Source organism: Stereum hirsutum (assembly GCF_000264905.1).
Source record: "Stereum hirsutum FP-91666 SS1 unplaced genomic scaffold STEHIscaffold_4, whole genome shotgun sequence".
NCBI lineage: Eukaryota > Fungi > Basidiomycota > Agaricomycetes > Russulales > Stereaceae > Stereum > Stereum hirsutum.
In genome coordinates this window covers 2,380,285-2,403,670 of record NW_006763134.1, presented here as the reverse complement: position 1 = coordinate 2,403,670, position 23,386 = coordinate 2,380,285, and the positions used below count along the sequence as shown (strand labels likewise).

Below are 23,386 nucleotides of genomic sequence, written 5' to 3'. Positions count from 1 at the left end.
CCAACCGTCATCCGACAATGCAGGCCACTGTTGAAGAGCCACTGCAGCACTCACTAAAAGGAAACATTATATTGGAACCTCCGCCCAAAAATTTTCACACTCGAGGTCAAGTAAGTATGTCGCTTGGTTGATCCAGGATGATTCAGCTTTGGAGCCAGGAGGGACGGCGCCACAGATGACCGGCGCGCCACACGACTCCAAACCTTGACAGATTGAAGCGGCGCCTCAACTTGGTCTGACTCGGAGAGCCACGCGTGTTGAACGTTGAACGTTCGACACGCCATTGTCCTCTGCGCAACAGACATAGCAGACACAGCGGGCTGGCTACTAGTATGCCACCTCAAAAGCATTTGTATCTGAACTGTTTGTTCCCCCTGTTGAGTTCGTGGACATGCACCAGCTGCTCGGAGCGATATCGCACTCGTACTCTCGAAAATTTTCCGATGACTAGACGACAAAGGCCTGTCCCAATGCTCAGTTCAACATCCTTCATAATCGTCTCTGCGTTGCGGAAACTGCACTGCGTATAACCATCTTCAGGGCACGATGCAATGGAGTAAAACTCGGTGAGCGCTTTGTGCTACGATTAGGCCCTCTGTCCGTGGATCTCTCCTTGTCTGCCTTTCCGCACACGTTCGCCCTCAGATCACTCTTCGGCACTCTTACCCAGCGTGATTTCCACTACATCAAGACCTCACGTAAATTTCCGTAAGCTTTCTGTTATGTTCTAATGCACTAGCCGCTTCATCCTCGGTATCATGTTTGCTGACCTTGGTATAATTCCGAATAGATGCATGCTGGTCTGAGGTGTCACTTACATCTTGGGCGTCGGAAAAATATCCTGTTCGACCACTCCCGTCTTCCCCAATCTAGCTTGGCTTTCCCCCTCGTGATTCCCCTCGAGGTGAATCGCTCACACTCGTCGAAGAGAACTCGTCAAGGCCGTACATGGCTCACAGCCGCACCATTAGCATCGGAGTTGCTCACGCTGATCTGTATCTGGATTCTATACAGATCACAACGTCTTTATAGGAAGATGTTTACGGGGGGTATGTACCCGCGTGCGGGGAGATCGAGCACTCCCTCTTTGTGACGTCTGGAGATTAGGCCTGGACGTTCAATATCCTATCATACGCCTCGGCAAACGATTGGCTCTTGTCTCTTCCGGCTGGTGACCCACCTATAGGACAGTCCATTATGTTATTGTTCTCTAATAACACGAGCGACTACGAGCCGATGTCCGCGCTGTGTGCTTAGGGCCCATTATAAAGGTTCCTCGGTTTTGCGCGAGAATGATGCCTAGAGCGGCGAGCAATACTCTGCTCTAATAACAGAAGCGCTCGCTGCAATGGGCTGGTTAATCATCCACAGTGATATAATCCACGCTGGCTCAACTCTGTCACGACTAACGAATCATCGTCCCGACCCGAACTAGATAAGAGATAAGGACCGTGTATCTGGACAGGTCGCCCCCTCTCAAACTGACAATCGCTGTGTCACTACATTTCATACTCCACAGAGTGATTGGCCGGAGGCTACTTGCTTGCTCTACTGCTCAATCTCTAATAGCCTCGGCCTTTCTCTCGTTACGCTTTATCTTACCTTGCTTCTCGGTCTCTCGCATTTGTCGTCACACGACACGATATCGTGTGTGGCCCACCTCAACTCATGTTTACAGCACTCCAATGGACGTGGTGTACCTGCTTCTCGACCTGTCCGCGCTGCGAGATCCTTCTGTATTCCCAGAACGAGTTTAATCGCGTTCCGTCCAGAAGGTCTGTCCACCCAATCACAACGTTGCTTCCTGCCATCTGAACTGATAATGGCTCGTTGCGTCCTACGTATTGATAGAGCCTCGAGCGCTGCTTCTCATTCATCTCGTTCACATAGGGGCAACCGTTCGGAATCATCGGTCTCCCTTGACCATGCCCGAAAGGATATATAGGTCTGTTTGTACTGTCCTCCGTGCCCGTGCCCGTCCTCTTTGAGGTTGCGAAACCATCCTTCCGCCCATCCATCTATCAAATCGCCTCGCCCTTATATACGAATCTCATTTACGATGTCCTCCGACGCAAAACCCATGCTTGCTTCTGGTCCCGCCACCAATGAATACTACCCACCCTCATCCGCCACCTTCGATCCGGCCATCCACCTCGCCTACACTCCTCCCGCCTCTAAACTCACCATGTCCGACATCGGCCTCCCCTCACAAGGCATCTCCCCCATCGCCGTGACCGAACCTTTCTCGCTCATGTCTGTCGAAGGCGTACGTCAACTCCGTCAGGATATCCTATCGACCGACGTGCTGGAGAAGTATACGGTGGCGAGCAAGTTGGCGGCGTGCCAGAGCAGGGAGTTCCCGAAGACAGTGACGCCGTTCGTGCACCAGGTGTGGAAGCATCCCGAGGTGCTAAGAATCGTGAGTGAAGCGGCCGGGATCGAGTTGGAGCCTGTGTACGTATATCGTTTCTTCGACGTGTACCTCTGCACTTCCCTATGTCCATCCTCCATTCGATTCATCGGCGCACGAAGGCTGACCTTCCACCTCAAATTAAATTTCGCCCTGTTTTCTCTGGTAGCATGGACCTCGAGCTCGGTCATGTCAACCACCAACTTGGACCAAAGGGGAAGGATGGGATTCGAGAAATCAGCGGTGTGGATCCTAGACCTACACCACCAGCATTGAACGTGGATCAACTCAAGGCTCTCTCCGACGCCGACCTCGGATCGTCCGAGCAAAACGTGGTTGGCTGGCATTACGATAGGTTCGTCTCGCATCCTTCTTTCGACGCATGTGTCCCGAGGGAACGCGAACGCGCCATCCATGGTTCCGTTTGTAAACATGAGTCGTTGAGCTGATTGCGTCTTCGCGGACATGTGAACAGTTACCCATTCGTTTGCGTCCTGATGCTCTCTGACGTGTCGAACATGATTGGTGGAGAGACCGCCGTTAGGTGCGTGCATCTTCTTGTTTCTGTTTCGTCCCTTCATCTTCCCGTTCTCCCATCGCCTTCGACCGCGATTTAGGTTTTAGAGTTTTCTGCTTTATCTTTGATGCTCATAACGAGTTTTATGTCTGGCTAACTGCGTCACAAATAGGCGAGGAGATGGCGGCGTGACGAAGGTTCGAGGGCCTGGCGTCGGTAGCGCGGTGGTCATGCAGGGGAGACATGTGAGGCATGTTGCTTTGAGGTCAGTTCGTCGCCTTCTACTTCTGTTCATTCGGTTTGGATCTATTCACCCGACATGTCCGCTGATGCTTGTTTGGAAACTGCAGGTCGTACAACGCTGCAGAGGTACGTTCTCTTGACCGTGCTCTGTTATGTCTCAGTTGGATGGACGTGGACTAATTGGCCGTTTTTTTTCTTCTACAGCGTATCACTATGGTCACTTCCTTCCGTGCAAAAGATCCTCGTATTATGGACGCCTCTGGTATGTACCTCCTCATGATCTTCTATTCCTGCGCACTTTGCCCATTTCGTTGTTCAACAGTCCTCACCACAATCCACCCCATCACTAAACGGAATCGGATCAAGTAAGCCCACCACCCCCTCTGCTCTCATTTGACTTCTTTATTCACGTGCATTGCATCTTCAAAGTTACCAATGGTCTCTCTACCGCCTCAAGCTCCTTTCCGAACGCTTCGCCGCCACAGCTCGCGACCTCGAGCTTGCACACGCAGCTCTACCACCCGACGACGACAAAGATGGCCTCGGAGGGTCAGAGGTCGTCAAAGTAGAAGAGATGGAGAAATGGATCAGGGAGCAGGTCGGGTATCTGGAGAGGACAGGGAAAGAGCTGGCGAAGACCGTGGAGAAGGAAAGCGGAGATGCGTATCTCAATATGACTGGGCCAGGGACCGTCGTCAGTGTCGCGAGTGCAAATATCGCGGATAAGGTGATGAGGGGGAGAATGTGGGGTGTAGGTGCCGGGGTGTTACTTTGTGTGTTCGGGGCTGCGCAGTGGGCTTTGTCTTGAGGTCTGAGGTCGACGAGTCTCGGGTGTTTGATAGTGTTGTACGATTTTTTTTTCTTTCGGTCCGAAAATATATGTATGTACTTTAGGTAGGGCTGTGTATGAGTTCACGTATTGTTGCCAAACACAGTCTTTGTATTGAGGCTACTGAGCCTCGTGGGAAAGATGCATCCGGATCTGGATGCGCGCAAGCCCGTCAGCATTTTCGATTCTTCCACAAACCTCAATCTTCATGATCGTAGCCTGCCAACAACATATCAGCTTGAATTTTTTTTTCGCATGAAGGAGGATTCGGACATACTATGGCATGGTGCGCGAGACTCATATTGCCACGATTTGCGGACCTTGACGGGAGTGCGAAAGGGGAAACGGGCGTGGGACCTTCCACAATACACCCCCGTCACGTGAGGGCCTCCCAGCGCCGCTCTCCTTTCACGCTCTCCTTTCGCTCTCCTACCTTCCTTCCCTCCTCTTTCTTCCCCTCTCCTCTGTTCCCCCGCCCCGTAGCTTTTTGAAGTGCTATAGGCTGTGTCCTTGGTTTTTGGTACATATTTTCCTTTAGTGGTAGAAGGAGGCCGAGATCAGATCGATCTGGGTTTCAACTCGAGATCGCGTTCGCGGGTTTTTTGCATTGTCGACATGCTTGCACTCTCCCTCACCGCCAACGGTGCTCGTGCGCAGATCTACGCCAGCTGCACGCTATAACCACGGTGCGTGCGCGTTTTTGTTGCTGCTAGTATGGCCGCCATCCTTTCTATCACGCCCTCTTTGCCCTCTCTTTTTCTCTCTTTTTTTTCTTTCTTCTTCTCTTCTCTCCTCTTGTTCCCCTCTCATTCTCCCGTCCCGTTGTTCGTCCTCTACACAGACGCTGACGCACAACCAACCAGTTTAGCCCACACTCGAACCACAGCACATCTAACCTATCTTCATCATCGCCCACATCCACGGTATGTCACAAGAGTTCAGACGTCGGGTCAGAGGGCACTATGTCTCCGCTCTTGGAGAGACCGAGTGGGCGTATGGATTATACGTTCGCCAACATCCCTCTGCCGCCTCAAGATCCTTTCCGAACGCTTCGCCGCCACAGCACGCGACCTCGAGCTTGCACACGCAGCTCTACCACCCGACGACGACAAAGACGGGCTCGGAGGATCTGAAGTCGTCAAAGTCGAAGAGATGGAGAGATGAATCGGGGAGCATGTCGTATACCTGGAGAGGACTGGGAAGGAGCTGGCAAAACCCGAGGAGAAGGAGACTCAGCGGAGATGCGTATCTCAACATGACTGGGCCAGGGACCGTAGTCGGTATCGCAAATGCAAATATAGCGGACAAGGTGATGAGAGGGCGAATGTGGGTGCCATTGCGCTGCTTTGTGTGTTCGGGGCTGGGCAGTGGGCTTTGTCTTGAGGTCTGGATTCGACGAGTCTCGTGTGTTCGATATCGTTGTATGATCTTTTTCTTCTTCTTTCGATCCGATGCACTTTATCTATTGATTTTTTTTCGGCTCACGTCTCGCTGCCGAACAGAGAGTTTTTGTGTAAGTCGACTGGCGTTCGTGCAAAAGAGGCATCCGGATCTGGATCCAGCGTGCATCTTTTGATCCTCGTTCGTCTTCCTCCCAGCCAGCCTACAACATATTCTCTTCACGCATGCTCACATGGAGGAGAATTCGAATAGGCCGCATGGTGCGTAGGGCTCGTATTGTCACGCTTTTCTTGCATACTTATGGGTACGTCTAAATGAGTTCTTACGGTGTCCCTTCTGTGGTAGGTGCCATAAAAAGCGAATGAAGGCCCCTTTCGACGAAGCTATCAAATATGAGACCTCTCAAGCTTTAAGTGCTCCGGTCTCTGACTCGTTGTATTCGATGCAAGGTCAGTGTGGATCCAGGGAGACTTCGGTTCTCTTCGTAATAACCATCATCTGTCGCACAAGTCGTGCTTCAACCAACGCAGACTCTGCCCGCTCTAGTCGAAGGCTGCCTGCTGTCGCTGTGGTCCCTCTCATTGCGGAGGTTCCACGGAATCCGCTCTCTGATTCTTGTCGATATCCATCCCACGAACTTTGGGGTGTATACAACAACTTCTGGAAAAGACCTCTTGGCGGTGCTCATTTCAGCTGGCTAATGCTCTTACGCGATGATTCGAGCGGGTCGGCCAATCGAGCGACCTCCACGAGGCTCTTGCGCTCTAAAACCATGCTTGGCTAGTACATGCGATTCTCAGAGGAGCTCCCCGTCGTCATTTCTTCACAACTATTCGTACGCCTTCCGTCTATGTTTCGAGCTCACGAGTGAGCTGTCATGTCTAGAGGTGACCATCGGGGAGCCGTCGCACTTTGCAGATCACTTTGCCTCCGGACCTGAAAGGTATGAGCGCAGAATCATCGACCAGTTCAACAGAGGTGGGTTCCTGCGGTATCGATATCTGTGTTATCGTCCTGACTTTGAGGAAGGTGCAATGGTCGAACTCGAGGCTGGACTCGTCCATCTTTTTCCCCTACCACTCAACTCTCTCGTACACATCAACGGCACTTTAAATTATGAATCAAGTCCCTATGTCGGCGGCAGCGGTCGTGGAGTAAAAGGCGTCCACGTCTAAGTCGTTCTCTCCTGCATTCTCTATCTCGTATGCCACGGCTCCGCACAGGCCATCTTCCCCGACAGTAGCAGCTGTTGCAGCTCGAGCTTCCGTTGGCGCAATCCGTGTTCTTGAGTGCGTGTGAGTCGGCTGCGGGGAACGAGTCGAGGTCGAGTGAAAGAATTTATATGGCGGCGGCGATGTTGGCGATGGAGTTCAAGAGCGTCATCGGGACAATGTGGTCGTGATTCCGTTCTATTTTAGGCCCACGCCAGCCTGAGAGTGCCGTGCAAATACTCATAGCTAGCTTATCCGCACCAATCCTGGGGCTATGAGGGTGTATGCTGTACTTATCTGTCCTATACTTACTCTGCCGTGCATGGCCCTTGAGGCCTACACGCGTGTATGTGGCTACCTGGCGCTAACGCACACCTTTCTGCTCGACACCCATCTCCTCTCATCGAATAGCTTGAAGTTCATCCTTGCACATTGCTCGACAGCTCTTTCTCGATGGCGAATACTCCAGATTTCTCCGATATCTGGAATGAGGCTGTGAACAAGTATAAATCGGAGACGAAGTCCGACTCGCTGCCCCTTGACTCTTTGGGCACTGCCGACAGCGTCGAGGCTATCCTGACAGCGATCGCAGGGAATCTGAAGGATTTTGAGGACAGTCGGGCGAAGGGAAAGAGTCTGCGAAATGTATTGAAACCTGTCGTGAAGATCGTGCAGCGGATGGCGGAGGTAGCAGGAGAAGGGGCGAACTTGGTGCGTGCGCGCGCTATTAATGATCGCTTACGAGCGTCAACCTCTTCCTTCCTGACTGCCTGCGTTGACACTGACTTTCTGTGTTGTCAATCAGGGGTTTCCGCAGGGAAAGACGATATTTGTTGCCATTGGGATACTGCTCAAGGTATTTTCACCATAAGCAACATTGTGCAGAGAGCTAACTGAACCTTCCACAATTAATTGTTTATCATAGGCCTCCGATGAGGTCAGCAAAAGCTACGACTCGGTGATTGATATCTTCGAGAGCCTCGAAAGCTTCCTCGACCGCTTGACCGTGTATTTCGAACATGATGTTTCGCGTCTGCTGAAGGAGGTGATCGTCAAGATTCTCGCTCACCTTCTATCAATCTTGGGAGTGGCGACTAGGCTCATAAGAGAACACCGTGCGGGTAAGTCGCATACGGTGTCTGGTAGAAACGCACAAAAATGAAAGGTGGCATTCGGCAGTTACATACTTCAAAACTTTGATCGGCAAGAACAGCGAGGTTCAAGCCGCTATGGAGAAATTGGACAAGCTGACTGCTCAGGAAGGTCGAGCGGTTGCAAGTGCTACGCTTTCGTCGGCGAGTGAAATTCGAGCGGTCGCAACTGCTACGCTTTCGGCGGCGAGTGAGATACTCTCGCAGCTGGAGACTAGAATGAATTGTATGTTTTTTTTTTTTTTTTTCATTGTGCGACTGTCTTAGATCTATGCCTCACTACACCGACCCGTACTTTCCAGCTGATCAAGAGGACGCGAACGCTATCAAGACGATGCTGACGAAGATCGCTCAGGAAGCCGAGGCGCTATCCGGTACGATTCAACTCCAGCTCCCTGGTTCTATCATTGATTGTGGATCGCACCTGTCGTAGGTAATTCCCAAGAGAGTCGAATCATACTCGAAGAAATCCGGGCGCATATCATGAAAAATACAGAGGAAGCCTTGCCATATCTTTGTAAGTACGCTCTATCTACTAAGGGCATAATCTCATGGCTTCTACTTTCTTGTAGCCAATCAGTATCGTTCCAAAGTCCATGAATGGCTGTCAGCCCCGTCTCCGGTGTCAAACAACGACCACAATGGTAGCGTGCGACAAGCCGGGACCGGATCGTGGTTCATCCAATCTACGGAATATAACCAGTGGAAGACCAAGAGTAATTCCCTATTATGGGTTTCAGGTGGCCGTAAGTGATTTGATGGTTCAATCAAGAGCGAATGTTGATCGTTAACACCGGTAGCTGGATCCGGAAAGAGTGTATTGTCGTGCGTATGTGTGACATAGACGACTGACATGATTACTGACGCCATGGTTTCTTAGTTCCACCATCATAAGGGACATCGAGTTTAACTCTGAAGTCGACTCGTCTGTTTCGCTTGCCTACTTCTACTTTGACTTCAGGGACTTGGAAAAAGAGCGTTGTCTAGGGCTTGTCTCGTCGCTTGTTGACCAGCTTGCTTCTCGTTGCTCGGACATGCCTGCCGCTCTGGAGCGGCTCTATGCTATTCATCGAAATGGGATGGAGCGACCGACGCTTCACAATCTAGTCGCAGCTCTGAAGGAGATCATGATGAGCATCACCTGCAGTGTTTACATCATTATCGATGCTCTTGATGAATGCTCGCAGCGGAAGAATCTCATGGCTCTCATTGAGCAAATGACAAAGTGGAATCTTGCCAATCTGCATATGTTGCTCACAAGTCGGAAGGAAGAGGACCTGAATCATTCTCTGCTGCCGCTGTCAGTAGAGGTCAATCTCGAGAGCTCTCCTGTTGATAGAGACATCGCATTCCATGTTCGCACTGTCTTGCATAATGACCCAGACTTTTCGAAGTGGCAGCCGCCGCAGAAGCTCAAAATAGAAACCAGTTTGACAGAAGGAGCACATGGAATGTATGTGTTTATCTCTGATGGTATGCTTAATTTGATGCTCATACTTTCATGTAGGTTCCGATGGGTATCTTGCCAGCTGGACAGCATTCAAGGATGTCGTAGCGCAAGATGGTTGACAAAGTGCCTAGCCACTCTGCCAAAGACACTGTATGAGACATATGACAGGATTCTTAAGCACGTTGATGACAAAGATTCTCAGTATGTTCAGGCCATCCTGCAGTGGCTTGCATTCTCTATGCGCCCGGTCACACTGGAGGAGGTTGTGGAAGTGCTGGCCATGGATTTCGACAGTGTCCCTTTACGATTTGTACCGGAGGATCGTTTCCCTAGACCACGAGATATTCTTACTATCTGCCCCAGTTTGGTCACACTTTCCGGAACTGGTGTTCTAGAACTCTCGCACTTCTCCGTTAAGGAGTATCTTAACAGAAAGATTACTGAACCCGATGTTCGAGACTATTCATTCAATGCCCAGATTGCCCACGAATTCATAGCCCGCACCTGTATTGCATATTTGATGCAGTTCACAGAATCTCTGGATGATATTGAGCCCTTCCCCCTTGCTGTTTATGCAGCAAAGTATTGGATGAAACATGTTCAATCTGCTCATACCGATGCCCTGGCAGACCTTGCTTTCGACCTTCTCCAGGCCCAGAGCATGGTTTTTGTCAATTGGGTCCGAATTTACGATGTGGACCGCCATTACGATTTCACAGAACTATCACGACCACCTCATGATATTCCTACTCCCCTCTACTACACAGCAAGGGCTGGTTTTGTCAGAGTATCACAGAAATTGCTGGAGCATGGGGCCAACATGAATGTGCAGTGTGGTGATTTTGGGAATGCACTCCAAGCAGCATCGGTTGACGGTCACATTGCTGTGGTGGAGCTGCTGCTTGAGAAGGGCGCCGACGTGAATGCGCAGGGCGGCCGATACGGGAATGCACTCCAGGCGGCATCGGTTTACGGTCACATTGCCGTCGTAGAGCTGCTGCTCGAGAAGGGGGCCGACGTGAATGCGCAGGGCGGCAGATTTGGGAATGCGCTCCAGGCGGCATCTTACCACGGTCACAAAGCTGTTGTGGAGCTGCTGCTCGAGAAGGGGGCCGACGTGAATGCGCAGGACGGCGAATACAGGAATGCGCTCCAGGCGGCGTCTTCTGGCGGTCACAAAGCTGTCGTGGAGCTGCTGCTCGAGAAGGGGGCCGACGTGAATGCGCAGGGCGGCTACTACGGGAATGCGCTCCAGGCGGCGTCAGTTGGCGGTAACATCGCTGTCGTGGAGCTGCTGCTCGAGAAGGGTGCCGACGTGAATGCGCAGGGCGGCGTCCACGACAATGCGCTCCAGGCGGCGTCTCGTGGCGGTCACAACACTATCGTGGAACGACTGCTGGAGAAGGGGGCCGATGTGAATGTGCAGGGCGGCCACTACAGGAATGCGCTCCAGGCGGCGTCGGTTCGTGGCCACAAAGCTGTCGTGGAGCTTCTGCTCGAGAAGGGGGCCGATGTGAATGAGCAGGGCGGCTTCTACGGGAATGCGCTCCGGGCGGCGTCGCTTCGCGGTCACAAAGCTGTCGTGGAGCTTCTGCTCGAGAAGGGGGCCGATGTGAATGAGCAGGGTGGCCGATCCGGAAATGCGCTCCAGATGGCGTCGTTTGGCGGTAACATTGATGTCGTGGAGCTGCTGCTCGAGAAGGGGGCCGACGTGAATGTGCAGGGTGGCACATACGGGAATGCGCTCCAGGCGGCGTCGTATCGCGGTCAAATCGCTGTCGTGGGGCTGCTGCTCGAGAAGGGGGCTCACGTGAATGCGCAGGGTGGCGAATATAGGACTGCGCTCCAGGCGGCATCGCAAGGCGGTTACAAAGCTGTTGTAATACTGCTGCTCGAGAAGGGGGCTGACGTGAATGCGCAGGGTGGCTACTACGGGAATGCGCTCCAGGCGGCGTCGGCAGGCGGTCACATCACTGTCATGGAGCTGCTGCTCGAGAAGGGGGCCGATGTGAATGTGCAGGGTGGCAAATATGGGAATGCACTCCAGGCGGCGTCGGTTTGGGGTCACAAAGCTGTCGTGGAGCTGCTGCTCGAGAAGGGGGCCGACGTGAATGCGCAGGGCGGCTTCTACGGGAATACACTCCAGGCGGCCTCGATTCCCGGTCACATCGCTGTCGTGGAGCTGCTGCTTGAGAAGAGGGCCGACGTGAATGTTCGGGGCGGCCAATACGGGACTGCACTTCAGGCGGCATCACATTTTGATCATAAAGCTATCGAGAAGCTGCTGCTCGAGAAGGGGGCTGAGAATGCGGCTTCATCTGAGTACACGAGTTCAGACTACTATTCATCCTCCTCGGACGATGCATCTAGCTCCTCTAGTGATGACAATGATGGCTACTTTTCTGCTCAAAGTAGTTTATAATCTACTCACGCACCTTCTTCCCCTTTCTTCACTTCTTGATTCCGATCCTACGAGTGAATGTGTCGTGATGTGCGCTTCAGGATACGAAGGTGTTTGCCTCTCGTTGGGCTGCATACTGATGTCGATGTGTGTGTGACGCGTCGACCTCTGGGAATACTATTCAGTCCTTAGTTGTATCACTCGAGTGTCTGGTCAAAGAAGTTGGCTTGAAGCAAATGTACCAAATTACATAGGCTGAGAGGATGTTGATTGTCGTGTAACCTTGATTCGATATTTCCTAGTACTCACTCACAGTCTTGCCTCACGATCACAGAGTGAGATTACTGTCATAGAAGGAAGTAGTGTGCTTACTGAAGTAGTCCATCTGACTGAGATTCCCACCCTTCGATCGAAAACCAAGCAACATACGCTTCGAAGTATCCCATTAAATTATCAATACTGGTACAGTCGGGAGAAGAACCCTGTCATTGAGTTCTCAGCAACAGAAAATGTGAGCTACGAGGGGCAGAAACTAATGATGGTTAGGTATACGGTGCCGCTGATACTCCGAGCTAGAGACTTACTTATATCGTACGGTGAGTCGTGACGGTGATATTTACTTGACGAATACATCGTGCGGACGTCAATGGTTTTCCAGCAACACATAAGTAAGAGGGATGCAACGTACAGTATTATCAACGTCTAGACGTAGCCTGATTCACTGCGAGCTCGCGCTGTGCTGCAATGAGTTAGTCGTTCTTACAGAACTCTCGATCGACCTTCCTCCAAGAGCCAAACATCGTCCTCTCCGTTCCGCCCTCCCTCGCAACTCGCAGATCTCGCCGTGACCCGTCCAGATCGCGTATAATACTCTCATAGCTTTCGATGCATAGTTTTATAGTAGCCAGGCAAATGTTCATGGAATACGTTCTTAGACTGTGAGGCGTTGTGTCAATGACAATGATGGAGAAGTGAAAAATACGGAGAGAATGATCGTGAAGTGCTTAGCTCCGAAATTAACTGCTGATACTCATTCTTCCGACGCGCCAGAGCATTCACCAAGTCACCAAACAGCTTTCGAACGTAATCCGCAAGTCGGACGACGGCGACAATGTCCCCAAATGAGCCAAACGAGAAGACACTGACGACAGCCATTGTGGGATAGAGCAAGGCGCAGCGCTGCACGAGTACTGATATGAAAGGCATCATTGGCATGGACGACAGATGCTGGAGACATCAGTATGCAATTCGTGCGCCCCGGCACCGAGTCTGTATAATATGAAGATTGTGGTGCGGTTACGCCAGTAGCGAAAAGTCCACGAACTTGAATATCACCAGAAACGTTCCCTCCGCTCACGCGAGCTTTGAAAGGTGCGTCCCCGAAGACCTATCACTCATCAAGTGACGATGCCGCGTCGAATGTGCTAACCACAGTGAGTAGCTTACCCTGGGCCACAAGTCTGGTGAGCTGCGGGAAAAAATATTCTGTAGGAGGTGGCGAGGTATGATCGATGGATAGGAAGAAACGGTGAGCCCATACTCGCAAACCTGAAGTCAGTCAGAGCCGACGCCGTCCGGTAGCAGTAGGGATACTCGAAGAACGATCGGAAGTTAGGAAATATAAACTGTCCGTAGTGCGAGCCAGCTTCGATTTTAGACACTAGCTCACCTCCACACTTAGACTTGCATCGTCCGCCCACGTTGGATTTCGGTCCCAGGCCCAGTTGGCGCTCGAAGATGATGACGAAGAGAGGAAAAGACAGTTGCCAGTAGTGAAGACGACTTCTTCGTGCGAGACCAGGTCGGCGTTATAGTCCCTCGGCCGACAGCTTGTGCACTCACACAGTATTACAGTATTGAGTATTCGACCGTTCCACATCCAAACATGTACATTCAAAAGAGTGAGCAGACTACCGTTAGAGCGCTCGTCCAAGACGCCGAGATTAAATATTGAGGATTCGAAGATTTCGTCCGTGTAACAGGCAGATTCAGAGGCAAGAGGTAGAACGCTGATCAAGATTCAGACGATACACTGTATAGTCTATGTGTTCAGTACACAGTATACACTATCCTGCACCCAGTATTCGAGATCCCAGAGAGAGTAGGCAGAATCCCCGTTGGAACACTCGTCAAGGACGCCAAGATTGAGGATACGGAGATTTCGCCCGTCTGATAGGCAGAGATGAGCGGCGAAGGCTGATCAGAGGACGATATAAACACTCTACTGCCAGAAACGAGTCCAAGTCTGAATCGGACGCGGGATTAGGAACGACGGTCCGATAGGACAAGGTAAGGTGGGGTGAGATGACGTTGGACGAGGAGCGCAAGGGAGGAAACAAGGAATTCGAGGACGTGGAGACGCGCATCGCGAGCAACATGACAAGGATAGATGAACGCAACGGACCTAGCTGCAGAACTCAAAACTGAGAACACAGAGTAAATGAACACGACGAGGGATAGCGACTCATGAGCGCAGGAATAAGTATGTAGGGCCTGACGACCATCGACCTTCAAAGCCTCAAGGCCTCATATGCGCCCAGCTCGTCTGATTCGTATTCCCATCCCATCTTCATCTCCGCCACGCCCGACGACGCATGTACCCAGAATCTTTAAAGGGCTATCATCACAAACGATGACCCAGATAGAGATAGATTAGAGAGGACGAGATAGAGTTGAGGGAGCACATGCAGCATCACGCAATACCGACGTCGAGTGAAACTGAACAAGGTGCGCCTGTTGCTATTTCTGATCTTCCGTGGTGGTGGGCAGTGCAAATTAGACGGCAATTGAGGAGAACCGGATGGGTGGGCGAAGGGGGCCTTATCTGGACTGAGTGTGTTCTCGAGGACGATGTCGGTGGGTGGCGGGAGAAAGAGATCGGATGACGTGGCTCGTTGCATCCTCTTATGCATATGCTCAGCACGGCCGACGTTACAGTATCAGACATAGAGCAGAGACTGGCAGCAGCAGCAAATTGCACGCATAGCAGAGGATGGACGAATGTGAGGATGAGGAGAAGGCGGTGTGCCGAGGGAAGTCGCCGGTCGTCCGAAAGGGGAAGGGATTCACAGACAGGCGAGGGACCTTCCATTCCTGGCACAATGCACCTCCGTGAGGGCGTCCCAGCGCCTGCCCCTTCTAAACCGCTCTCCTTTCGCCCTCCTTCCTTCCCTCCTCCTTTCCTTCCCCTCTCCTTTGTCCCCCCGCCCCGTAGCTCTGTGCGGTGCTATAGGCGGTGTCCTTGGTAATTTGGTAAATACTTTTTGTTTAGTAGTAGAAAGATAAGGCCGAGATCAGATCGATTTGGGTTCGAACGAGAGATCGCGTTCGAGGTTTTTTGCATTGTCGACATGCTCGCACTCTCCCTCACCGCCAACAATGCGCGTGCGCAGATCCACGCAGGCTATGACCACGGTGCGTGTTTTGTTGCCGGTGTGGCTATACATCCGCCCTCGTTTTTATCACGCCGTCTTTGCCCAGTCCTTTTCTCCCGTCTCTTTTCTTCTTTTTATCTTCGTCCTTGTTCCTCTCTCGTCTTCTTGTTCTCCTTCATGCCATTGTTCGTGGTCTATTGTGCCCAACACGGACGCTGACACCAACCGAACCCATTTTCCCACGCTCGAACCACAGAAGAAATGCCTCCGCTCGTCGATCGGCCGCCCATCTCTCACTGTCCTCCCTCCATCTTCTTCAACTTCTCCAACCTACCTCCTCCCCCATCCACATCCGCATTCATATCCGGATTCAACTCCACATCGGTCAAGGGATTAGACGTCGACGGGTCGGAGAGCGATATGCCTCCGCTCGTGGAGAGACCGAGGGGGCAGATGGAGTACACCTTCATCAACACTATCGATAACGAGACACAACATGTCAACGACGGCAGTTACATCAGTAACAATAATAATAACACAAACTACAACCAACAACAACAACATAACGCGCCTCTGACTATCGCGACACCCTCTCGCGACGCGTCGAGTCACGGTTATGGATATGGACACGGATACGCGTATGGCCAATTCGAGGTCATCACATCCAACAATAACTATTCGCCCTCTCCATCCAGCCACAACCACAACCACGCGTACTCTTTCCCCGCATCTTCATCGATGCTCACGCTCTCGCCATCCACACCCGGCGCAACCTCTTCATTCTCCGAGTTTTACGCGAGCCCTTCACCGATGATGTCGCCCGTGTCGCCCGATCATTCTCATGCATCGCCTTCTTTCGCGTTCGCTGTTCCGCAGGGTCAACATACCGCGGTACCTACGTCCAACTCTCCCGCTCTATCTTCTGCTCAGGCTGTAGTCGCCCGGCTTTCCCCTGCTCCCCCTCCACCCTCTTCCTCTTCCTCACCCTCCAACCCAAACCCTCCTCCATCCCAATCAACCGAAACTCAAACTCAAACCACATCCACATCCACATCCACATCCACATCCACGCAACCCCAACCCCAATCCCGCCCCCGCCCCCGCACGAAAAAACCCCCCCGCGACGACGGCTACATCCCCCGTCCGCCGAACGCGTTCATCATTTTCCGGAGTTCGTTCATCAAGTCCCGTGCGATTCCGGGGAGGATCGAGGGGAGACATAGTTCGTTGAGTAAGATATGCGGTGAGTTTTTTTTTTCATGTTTTTAGGCGGCGTTTTTTTGGGTGGTTTTGTGGTGGTGTTTCTTGGTGGCGTTTCTTATGGTAGTCTTTGTGGCGTTGTTGGCGTTTTGGGGACCGTGAGGGGGGTGGTGGCACTGGCTTTGCGCTTCTTCCACTTTACATCCCAAACTGTCGTTTCGCGATTCGTTTATCCTCTTCCTCGACCGAGTCCCAGATCGAAACTCACGCTATCTTTTTCTCCTCGTCCTTCGTCCAACAGGCCACGTATGGAAGAAACTCCCCCCTCACGAACGCGCGATCTGGGACGCCAAAGCCGCAGACGCGCTGGAGGCGCATCGGGCGCGATATCCGCATTGGAGGTTTTCGCCTGGTGATAATAAAGCCGCTGCGGCCTCTGCTTTGTCCATGTCGATGTCTTTGAATAGTATGCACGCCGAAGGGAATGGGGGAGAGAATGGGCAGCAGGGGGAATGGGATTGGGGGGGCGTTGGTGTGGATGAGGGCGGGAGTAGTAGTGCGATGCCAAAGAAGAAGAAGGGTAAAGGTGGGAAGGCTAAGGGCGCGCAAGGGAAGGGCGCGAAAGGGAAGGGCAAGAAACGTAAGAGGGGTGAAGAGATCGAAGCATATTCAGACGCACATCATGCGGATGACGCAGATGCGGAGAATGGGGAGGACGAAGACGAGAGTGCACGGGCGAGGACGAGAGCACGGAAGGACGATGTCGCCACCGCCACCGCCAATGTCGAGCCCTCGATTGAGATAGAAACATCGTCTCCCGCTCCTGAGAACCCCGCCGCCAACGACGACCACGCCCACGCCCACTCTACCACAAGTCTTCCCCCGGCATTAACTACGAAACCCCCCACCCATCCCCATCCCCATCCCCACACTAAATCAAACCAACACTCCAACCCCCCAACTGCAGCCTCGACCGCAGCCTCGCACACCCGTCGCGACGAACGCTGCGAACAGATCGCCTCTTTTATCCATCGAGGATTGAAAGGTGGGGAGTTGGAGAGGGCGATCTGGGAGTGGGAGGTTGAGAGGGATGGAGGAGTCGTTGAGGTGGATGGAGTAGATGGAGTGAACGGGGGAGAAAGGGAAAGCAGGGAGGTGAAGAGGGAGCGATCGCCTTCTGTCGCTTTCGAGGAAGGGCATCAGCCGTCGGCGAATTCGAACTCGAACGCACAAGCCAAAGCCGAAGCCGAAGCACAAGTACAAGACGAACAGTCCCAAGCACAAGTCCCACAAGAGCAGCCTCAAGTGCCACTGACGGCCATGTACATGCGACGAGGATCTGTCGATTCGATTCAGGCTCAGGTGCCGGTATATGAGAATGGGCAGATGCAGATGCAGATACAGGCTGGTCAGGTCGGTCAGAGCCAGATGTATGCGCAGGGTTATACGTGGAACGAGGTATGCGAACTATCTCCAATTCCTCTTCCTCTTCCAGACTATATTTTCTTTTGTTTGGATGGACGCTGACGATCTATTCGCATTGCCGTATATCCTCTAGATTCCACAGCATAACTCTTACACCACGAATCAACCATACGCCACCGTCACCGCCACACCCTACGTCCAGGTCCAGGATAACATCACCACATCCAGGCCACCGTTGTCGACGTATTCGACTTTGACGGGTTGGGCTGGACAAGCGTCTAGCCCTGCTCCCGCCACGACGCAACAAGGACAAGGACAAGGACAAGGAACATACGGCACTTCGACCTACGCGACCGCGAACGCGGCCTTCTTCTCCCCCGACGCATCCTCTAGCTCTTCCGCCTTTGGCAATACTACCGACGCAGCTTTCGCACTCGCAAACGCCACAGCCGACGCCGCCCAGTACGCAAACGCCCGCCCGTCGATGACGCCCGATTTATATTATTCCGCTTCGTCGCCGGAGGAGTCGTCGCCTGAGCCATTTCCGTATCCGCCTTTCACTGCACCTTCGAGTGCGGCTACGAACGGGTATGCGAGTCAGGGCGGGTGGGGTGCAGAGGCGTGTTCGCAGAGTCAGGGTCAGTATGGGTATGGGTACGGATATGGGCTGCAAGGAGAGGGGCAGGCCGTGCCGGATGTGTGGGGGAATGGGTATGTAAGCATGCAGGGATCTGAGGGCGAGGTGGATGGGCCTTATGGCCATGGTGCGTATCAACTGGATGCGGGGTGGGGGGTGTGAGTTTCCAATGGTGGTAAAGGCGGGAATGGTGGCGAGATTTTCTCTTTTCTCTTTTCTTTCTTCTTTTTTTTCGTTCTGGATATTTAAACTGGAACAAGGACCGCTTGTTGTACTTCTAACTTCTAACTATACACCCACCCCCGCCCTTCGGTGAAGGTGGCGGGATGGGATGTCCTTTTTTTCTTCTCTGTCGGTCTATCTATCGTATGCGTCTTCCTTTCCTCTTCCTTTTCATTTTCCTTCGCGTACACGATGCGTCTTATGCCTCTTGCTTTTTCTTTTTGCTCTCCCATGCTTTCAAATTTCTTTCCCCACGTCGTACACGTCCGGAAACGTTCTTCCTTCCTTTCATTCTATCTTTTTTTTCTCTCTCTCGCCGGATACACAAACGCACAGTGCACTGCTATCCTCTCTATCTCATCTGTCTGAACACGCGGAATATACTCAATATGCAACTATACATGTTGTATTTCTTTTTTCTCCCTCTCTCTGCTATCTCTGTTATTTCTATCCAGATCTCCGCTCATTTCTATCTCCGGTGGATGTGGATGTGGATGTGGATGTGGATGTGGATGTGGATGTGGGTGTACTTGTATGATTAGGATCCTTTGTTGTGCGTTAACGGGTGTTGTGTGTTAAGTGGTGTTGTGTTTCGTCGTGTCGCGTCTTCTCGTATGAGTCCCTCTCCATCTCTATCTCGGACAATCTGAACTATCCAGTGTTATGTGAAACCAATCGATTCGCTGTGTATATGCTATCCGAGTCCTGAATCATGTTGTATGTCGTATGCTGTTTTACTAGCTAAGTTATGTGTCATGCCTGCATGTGTCGTACTCATCCGATGTTTTGAATTGGATTGGGCTTTGTTTGTTTGGACCGCTGTGTCGTAAGAAGAGGCACAGATGTACAGATGTACTGAGTTCAAAGTTCACGGCCTATGAATTATGTGCTCGATCCGGGTCCGACCCATTGTTCAACATATGCTCGATCGCCGTCTCAGGTGGAAGTCTGCTCTGGTACGTGCACCTACAAAGGCTACTATTGCCAGCCATTGCTCTATGTAGGATACTGTATCGGTGGCCATATGAGCATGGGCATGAGAGGATGCACCGGGCCACGTCATCCGATCTCCCTCTCCCGCCACCCACCGACATCGTCCTCGAGAACACATTGCCGATAAGGTCCCCAACGCCCACACATCCGGTCTTCCTCAATTACCACCTAATCCGCACCGCCCACCAGTGACCACCACGGAAGATCAGGAATAGCAACAGGCGCACCTCCTTCGGTTTCGCTCGACCTCGATATCGATCTTGTATCGATCTGCTCCCCACCAACTCTATCTCGTCCCCTCTATCTATCTCTATCTGGGCGGTCGTTTGTGCTGATTGCTCTTTAGAAATCTGTGTGCGTCGGGCGTGGCGGAGATGAAGATGGGATGGGAATAGGAATCAGACTCGGTGGGCGCATATGAGGCCTTGAGGCTCTGAAGGTCGACGGTCGTCAGGCCCTATTCCTGCGCTCATGAGTCGCTATCCCTCGTCGTGTTCATTTGCTCTGCGTTCTCAGCTTTCAGTTCTGCATCCACCTCTGTGGCATTTATCTAACTTTTACCAGTCACGTTCGCTCGCGCATCCCTCAGTCCTGGAACTCCTTGTTTTCCTCTGCGCTCTTCGTCGTACGTCATCACATCCCACCTACCTCGACCTATCGGACCGTCGTTCCTAACCTTCGCGTCCTGTTCTGAGTACGTATTTTTTCTGGCAGTAGACTGTATATATTGTCGTCTGATCAGCGTTTGCCGCTCAGCTCTGCCTATTACACGGTCGAAATCTCCGAATCCTCAATCTTTCCAACTTCATCGAATGCTCCAACGGGGGCTTTGCGTACTCTCCCTGGGATCTCGAATACTGTATACTGGTACTGAAATACTGGATGGGTGGTATCGGCCGAGGGACTATAACACCGACTTGGTCTCGCACGAAGAAGAAGTCTTCATCGCTGTGACTGCCTTTTCGTCTCTTCGTCATTGTCCCTCCGTGCTTTATTTGAGCGCCAATTGGGACTGAAAGCTCGGGCCTCAGACAGACCTGAGGACTCTGTGATCAGGGCGGGCTCATACTATGGATGGATAGGCCCTGTTAAACACCGAATCTTTCTCGAATGGCGGCGTCGACTCTGGTTGACTTTACGAGTATGACCAAACCACGACAGCAATGTTTCCCCCTGTTCTGGTCCAGCGATTATTGATTGCAACCTTCTACAGACTGCCTTTCGCCCAGCTCACTGGACTTATGACTGACATATCCGACGCCACATCGTCACAAGTAAAACCGCTGCTTTCGTAACTTGAAGTAGTAGGTCGCCGGGGACGCATCTCGTCTTTCGAGACTCGCGTGGCCATCATTGACAGGAAAGTTTCTGGCGATATTCATGGACTACGCCGTGCCGCTGGCATATACAACCACACCACGATCTCCATCCTATAGACTTGGTGCGCGACTTGCATGCTACTTAGTGTCTTCAGCACCTGGACTCAACACATGTCGTCGTCCTTGATCCTAGTACTCGTGCAGCTCTGCGCCTTGCTCTGTCCCACCCTGGAAATGTTCGTCGTTTTAATGCTTTCTCATCTGGATCATTTGGCGACCCGGACATCGACTTGCGAGTGAAGTTCTGAAGCTCCTTGGTGGAAATTCTCTGGTGCATCTAGCTCAAGGACGCAGACATATTTAAATTACCCAAGTATCACCGCTTTCCACGGACACTCGACTGGCTATAGTACTTACGACTATGTATCAAAACATTCGGAGTGTATCCTGCGCGAACTGGACTGCCTGATCTGCAAGTTTCGAGAGAGGGTGGAACGGGGAAGAAGATTTTCGATTCTTGGTCCTTGGAGGAAGGTGGGTTGGGGATTCTCCAAGAACGAAGCACGGCGCGAGCGAGAAGAGCAGAGCAGAGCACGTCGATCAAGCTACTTACTTCTACACGTCGATAATAAGTACGTGCGTCCCTCTCGAGCCCCTCTTATGTGTTTCTGTGAAAGTACTAATCGACGCCCGCTTGAATGTGTTCGTCAAGTATCGCCTTCGGCACCCGCATGGCCAATTTGGTATAAGTAAGTTGTAAATAAATCTCTAGTTCGGAGTATCAGCGGCACCGTATACTTACTTATCATCGGTTTCCGCCCCTCATAGCTCACGTTTTCCGTTGCTGAAACCTCAACGACATGTTTCTTGTTTTGACAGTACTACTGTTGATGATTTAATGGGATACTTCGGAGCGCAAGTATGTTGCTTGGTTTTCGATGGAAGGTTAGGGATCTCAGTCAGATGAACTAATATCTTAATCTCACTCTATGATCGTGAGTTAGATTGTGAGTGCAGGAAATATAGAATTCAATATACACGACAATCAACACCCTCTCAGCCACTGTACTCCGGTACATTTATCTCGAGTCAACTTTATCGACCGGAGACTCGAGTGATACTACAACTAGGGACTAAGTAGTAAATCCTGAGATCTGTGCGTCACTGGCAAGCACTCATACGGACATAAGCATGCAGCCCAACGAGAAGCGAACACCTTCGTGTCCTAAGCTCATGTCACAATTGATTCGTGCAATCCCAGAATCGGAATCAAGAAGTCGAGAAGGGGGAAGGATGTGCATGAATAAATTATAAACTACTTTGAGCAGAGAAGTAGCCATCATTGTCATCACTGGAGAAGCTAGACTCGGATGCACTGTCCGAGGATGCACAGTCTGAACTCGTGTTTACATCAATCTTACTCGCAGGTGGAGTTGGACCTTGGGTCAATACATTCTGAAACCAAATTTAATTTCGTCAGGACATGACACAAGAAAGATGAGGATAAACCACAGATATATCCCAAGCTTACCTTTGAGAGATTGTCCTGGATTTCCATGTGCTTCAGCAGCCGCTCCATGACGGCTTTATGACCGTAACGTGATGCTGCCTGGAGCGCATTCCCGTATTCGCCGCCCTGGGCATTCACATCGGCCCCCTTCTCGAGCAGCAGCTCCACGACAGTGATGTGACCGCATTCCGACGCCACCCGGAGCGCATTTCCGTATCCACCGCCCTGCGCATTCACGTCGGCCCCCTTCTCCAGTAGCAGCTCCACCACAGCTTTGTGACCAAAAAGCGATGCCGCCTGAAGCAGATTTCCGTATAGGCCACCCTGCACATTCACGTCGGCCCCCTTCTTGAGCAGAAGCTCCACGACAGCGATGTGACCGCAAAATGACGCCGCCTGGAGCGCATTCCTGTACCGGCCACCCTGGGCATTCACGTCGGCCCCCTTCTTGAGCAGCAGCTCCACGACAGCAATGTGACCGCCTTCCGACGCCGCCTGGAGCGCATTCCCGTATTCGCCGCCCTGCGCATTCACATCGGCCCCCTTCTTGAGCAGCAGCTCCACAACAGCGATGTGACCGCTGTACGACACCGCCTGGAGCGCATTCCTGTATACGCCGCTCTGCGCATTCACGTCGGCCCCCTTCTCGAGCAGCAGCTCCACGACAGCTTTGTGACCTGCAGCCGATGTCGCCTGGAGCGCATTTCCGTAGAAGCCGCCCTGCGCATTCACGTCGGCCCCCTTCTCGAGTAGCAGCTCCATGACAGCTTTGTGACCGCCAAATGACGCCGCCTGGAGCGCATTCCTGTATCCGCCGCCCTGCGCATTCACGTTGGCCCCCTTCTTGAGCAGCAGCTCCATGACAGCGATGTGACCGCCACGTGACGCCGCCTGGAGCGCATTCTTGTATATGCCGCCCTGCGCATTCACGTCGGCCCCCTTCTCGAGCAGCAGCTCCACGACAGCGATGTGACCGCCAAGCGACGCCACCTGGAGCGCATTCCCGTAGTAGCCGCCCTGCGCATTCACCTCAGCACCGTGCTCTAGCAATTTCTGGGATACTCTGACAAAACCTGCCCCTGCTGCGTAGTAG

The 23,386-nt window shown here is 52.2% G+C and overlaps 4 protein-coding genes across 4 annotated transcripts; 2 read left to right on the top strand and 2 right to left on the bottom strand.

Moving 5' to 3' along the window:
- Positions 1 to 2,080: 2,080 nt before the first annotated feature.
- On the top strand, positions 2,081 to 4,032 carry STEHIDRAFT_94494 (uncharacterized protein; the record flags this gene model as incomplete). Its single annotated transcript, XM_007302125.1, has 8 exons — positions 2,081 to 2,454; positions 2,580 to 2,765; positions 2,886 to 2,954; positions 3,100 to 3,192; positions 3,278 to 3,296; positions 3,375 to 3,432; positions 3,493 to 3,535; positions 3,600 to 4,032. The coding sequence occupies 8 exons, from the start codon at positions 2,081 to 2,083 to the stop codon at positions 3,976 to 3,978; spliced, it is 1,221 nt and encodes a 406-aa protein (XP_007302187.1). The 3' UTR covers positions 3,979 to 4,032.
- A 404-nt stretch (positions 4,033 to 4,436) lies between these two features.
- STEHIDRAFT_119997 (uncharacterized protein) lies at positions 4,437 to 5,473 on the bottom strand. Its single transcript, XM_007302124.1, has 2 exons — positions 4,863 to 5,473; positions 4,437 to 4,685 (listed from the first exon to the last, which is right to left on the bottom strand). Exon 1 carries the CDS (start codon positions 5,254 to 5,256, stop codon positions 5,092 to 5,094), a length of 165 nt encoding a protein of 54 aa, XP_007302186.1. The 5' UTR covers positions 5,257 to 5,473; the 3' UTR covers positions 4,437 to 4,685; positions 4,863 to 5,091.
- A 9,490-nt stretch (positions 5,474 to 14,963) lies between these two features.
- STEHIDRAFT_167165 (uncharacterized protein) lies at positions 14,964 to 19,142 on the top strand (the record flags this gene model as incomplete). Its single annotated transcript, XM_007302123.1, has 4 exons — positions 14,964 to 15,027; positions 15,244 to 16,230; positions 16,489 to 17,645; positions 17,746 to 19,142. The coding sequence occupies 4 exons, from the start codon at positions 14,964 to 14,966 to the stop codon at positions 18,409 to 18,411; spliced, it is 2,874 nt and encodes a 957-aa protein (XP_007302185.1). The 3' UTR covers positions 18,412 to 19,142.
- A 3,241-nt stretch (positions 19,143 to 22,383) lies between these two features.
- On the bottom strand, positions 22,384 to 22,761 carry STEHIDRAFT_19776 (ankyrin; the record flags this gene model as incomplete). Its single annotated transcript, XM_007301399.1, has 1 exon — positions 22,384 to 22,761. A coding segment is annotated over one exon (378 nt), but the record flags the coding sequence as incomplete, so codon positions are not given.
- Positions 22,762 to 23,386: the final 625 nt, after the last annotated feature.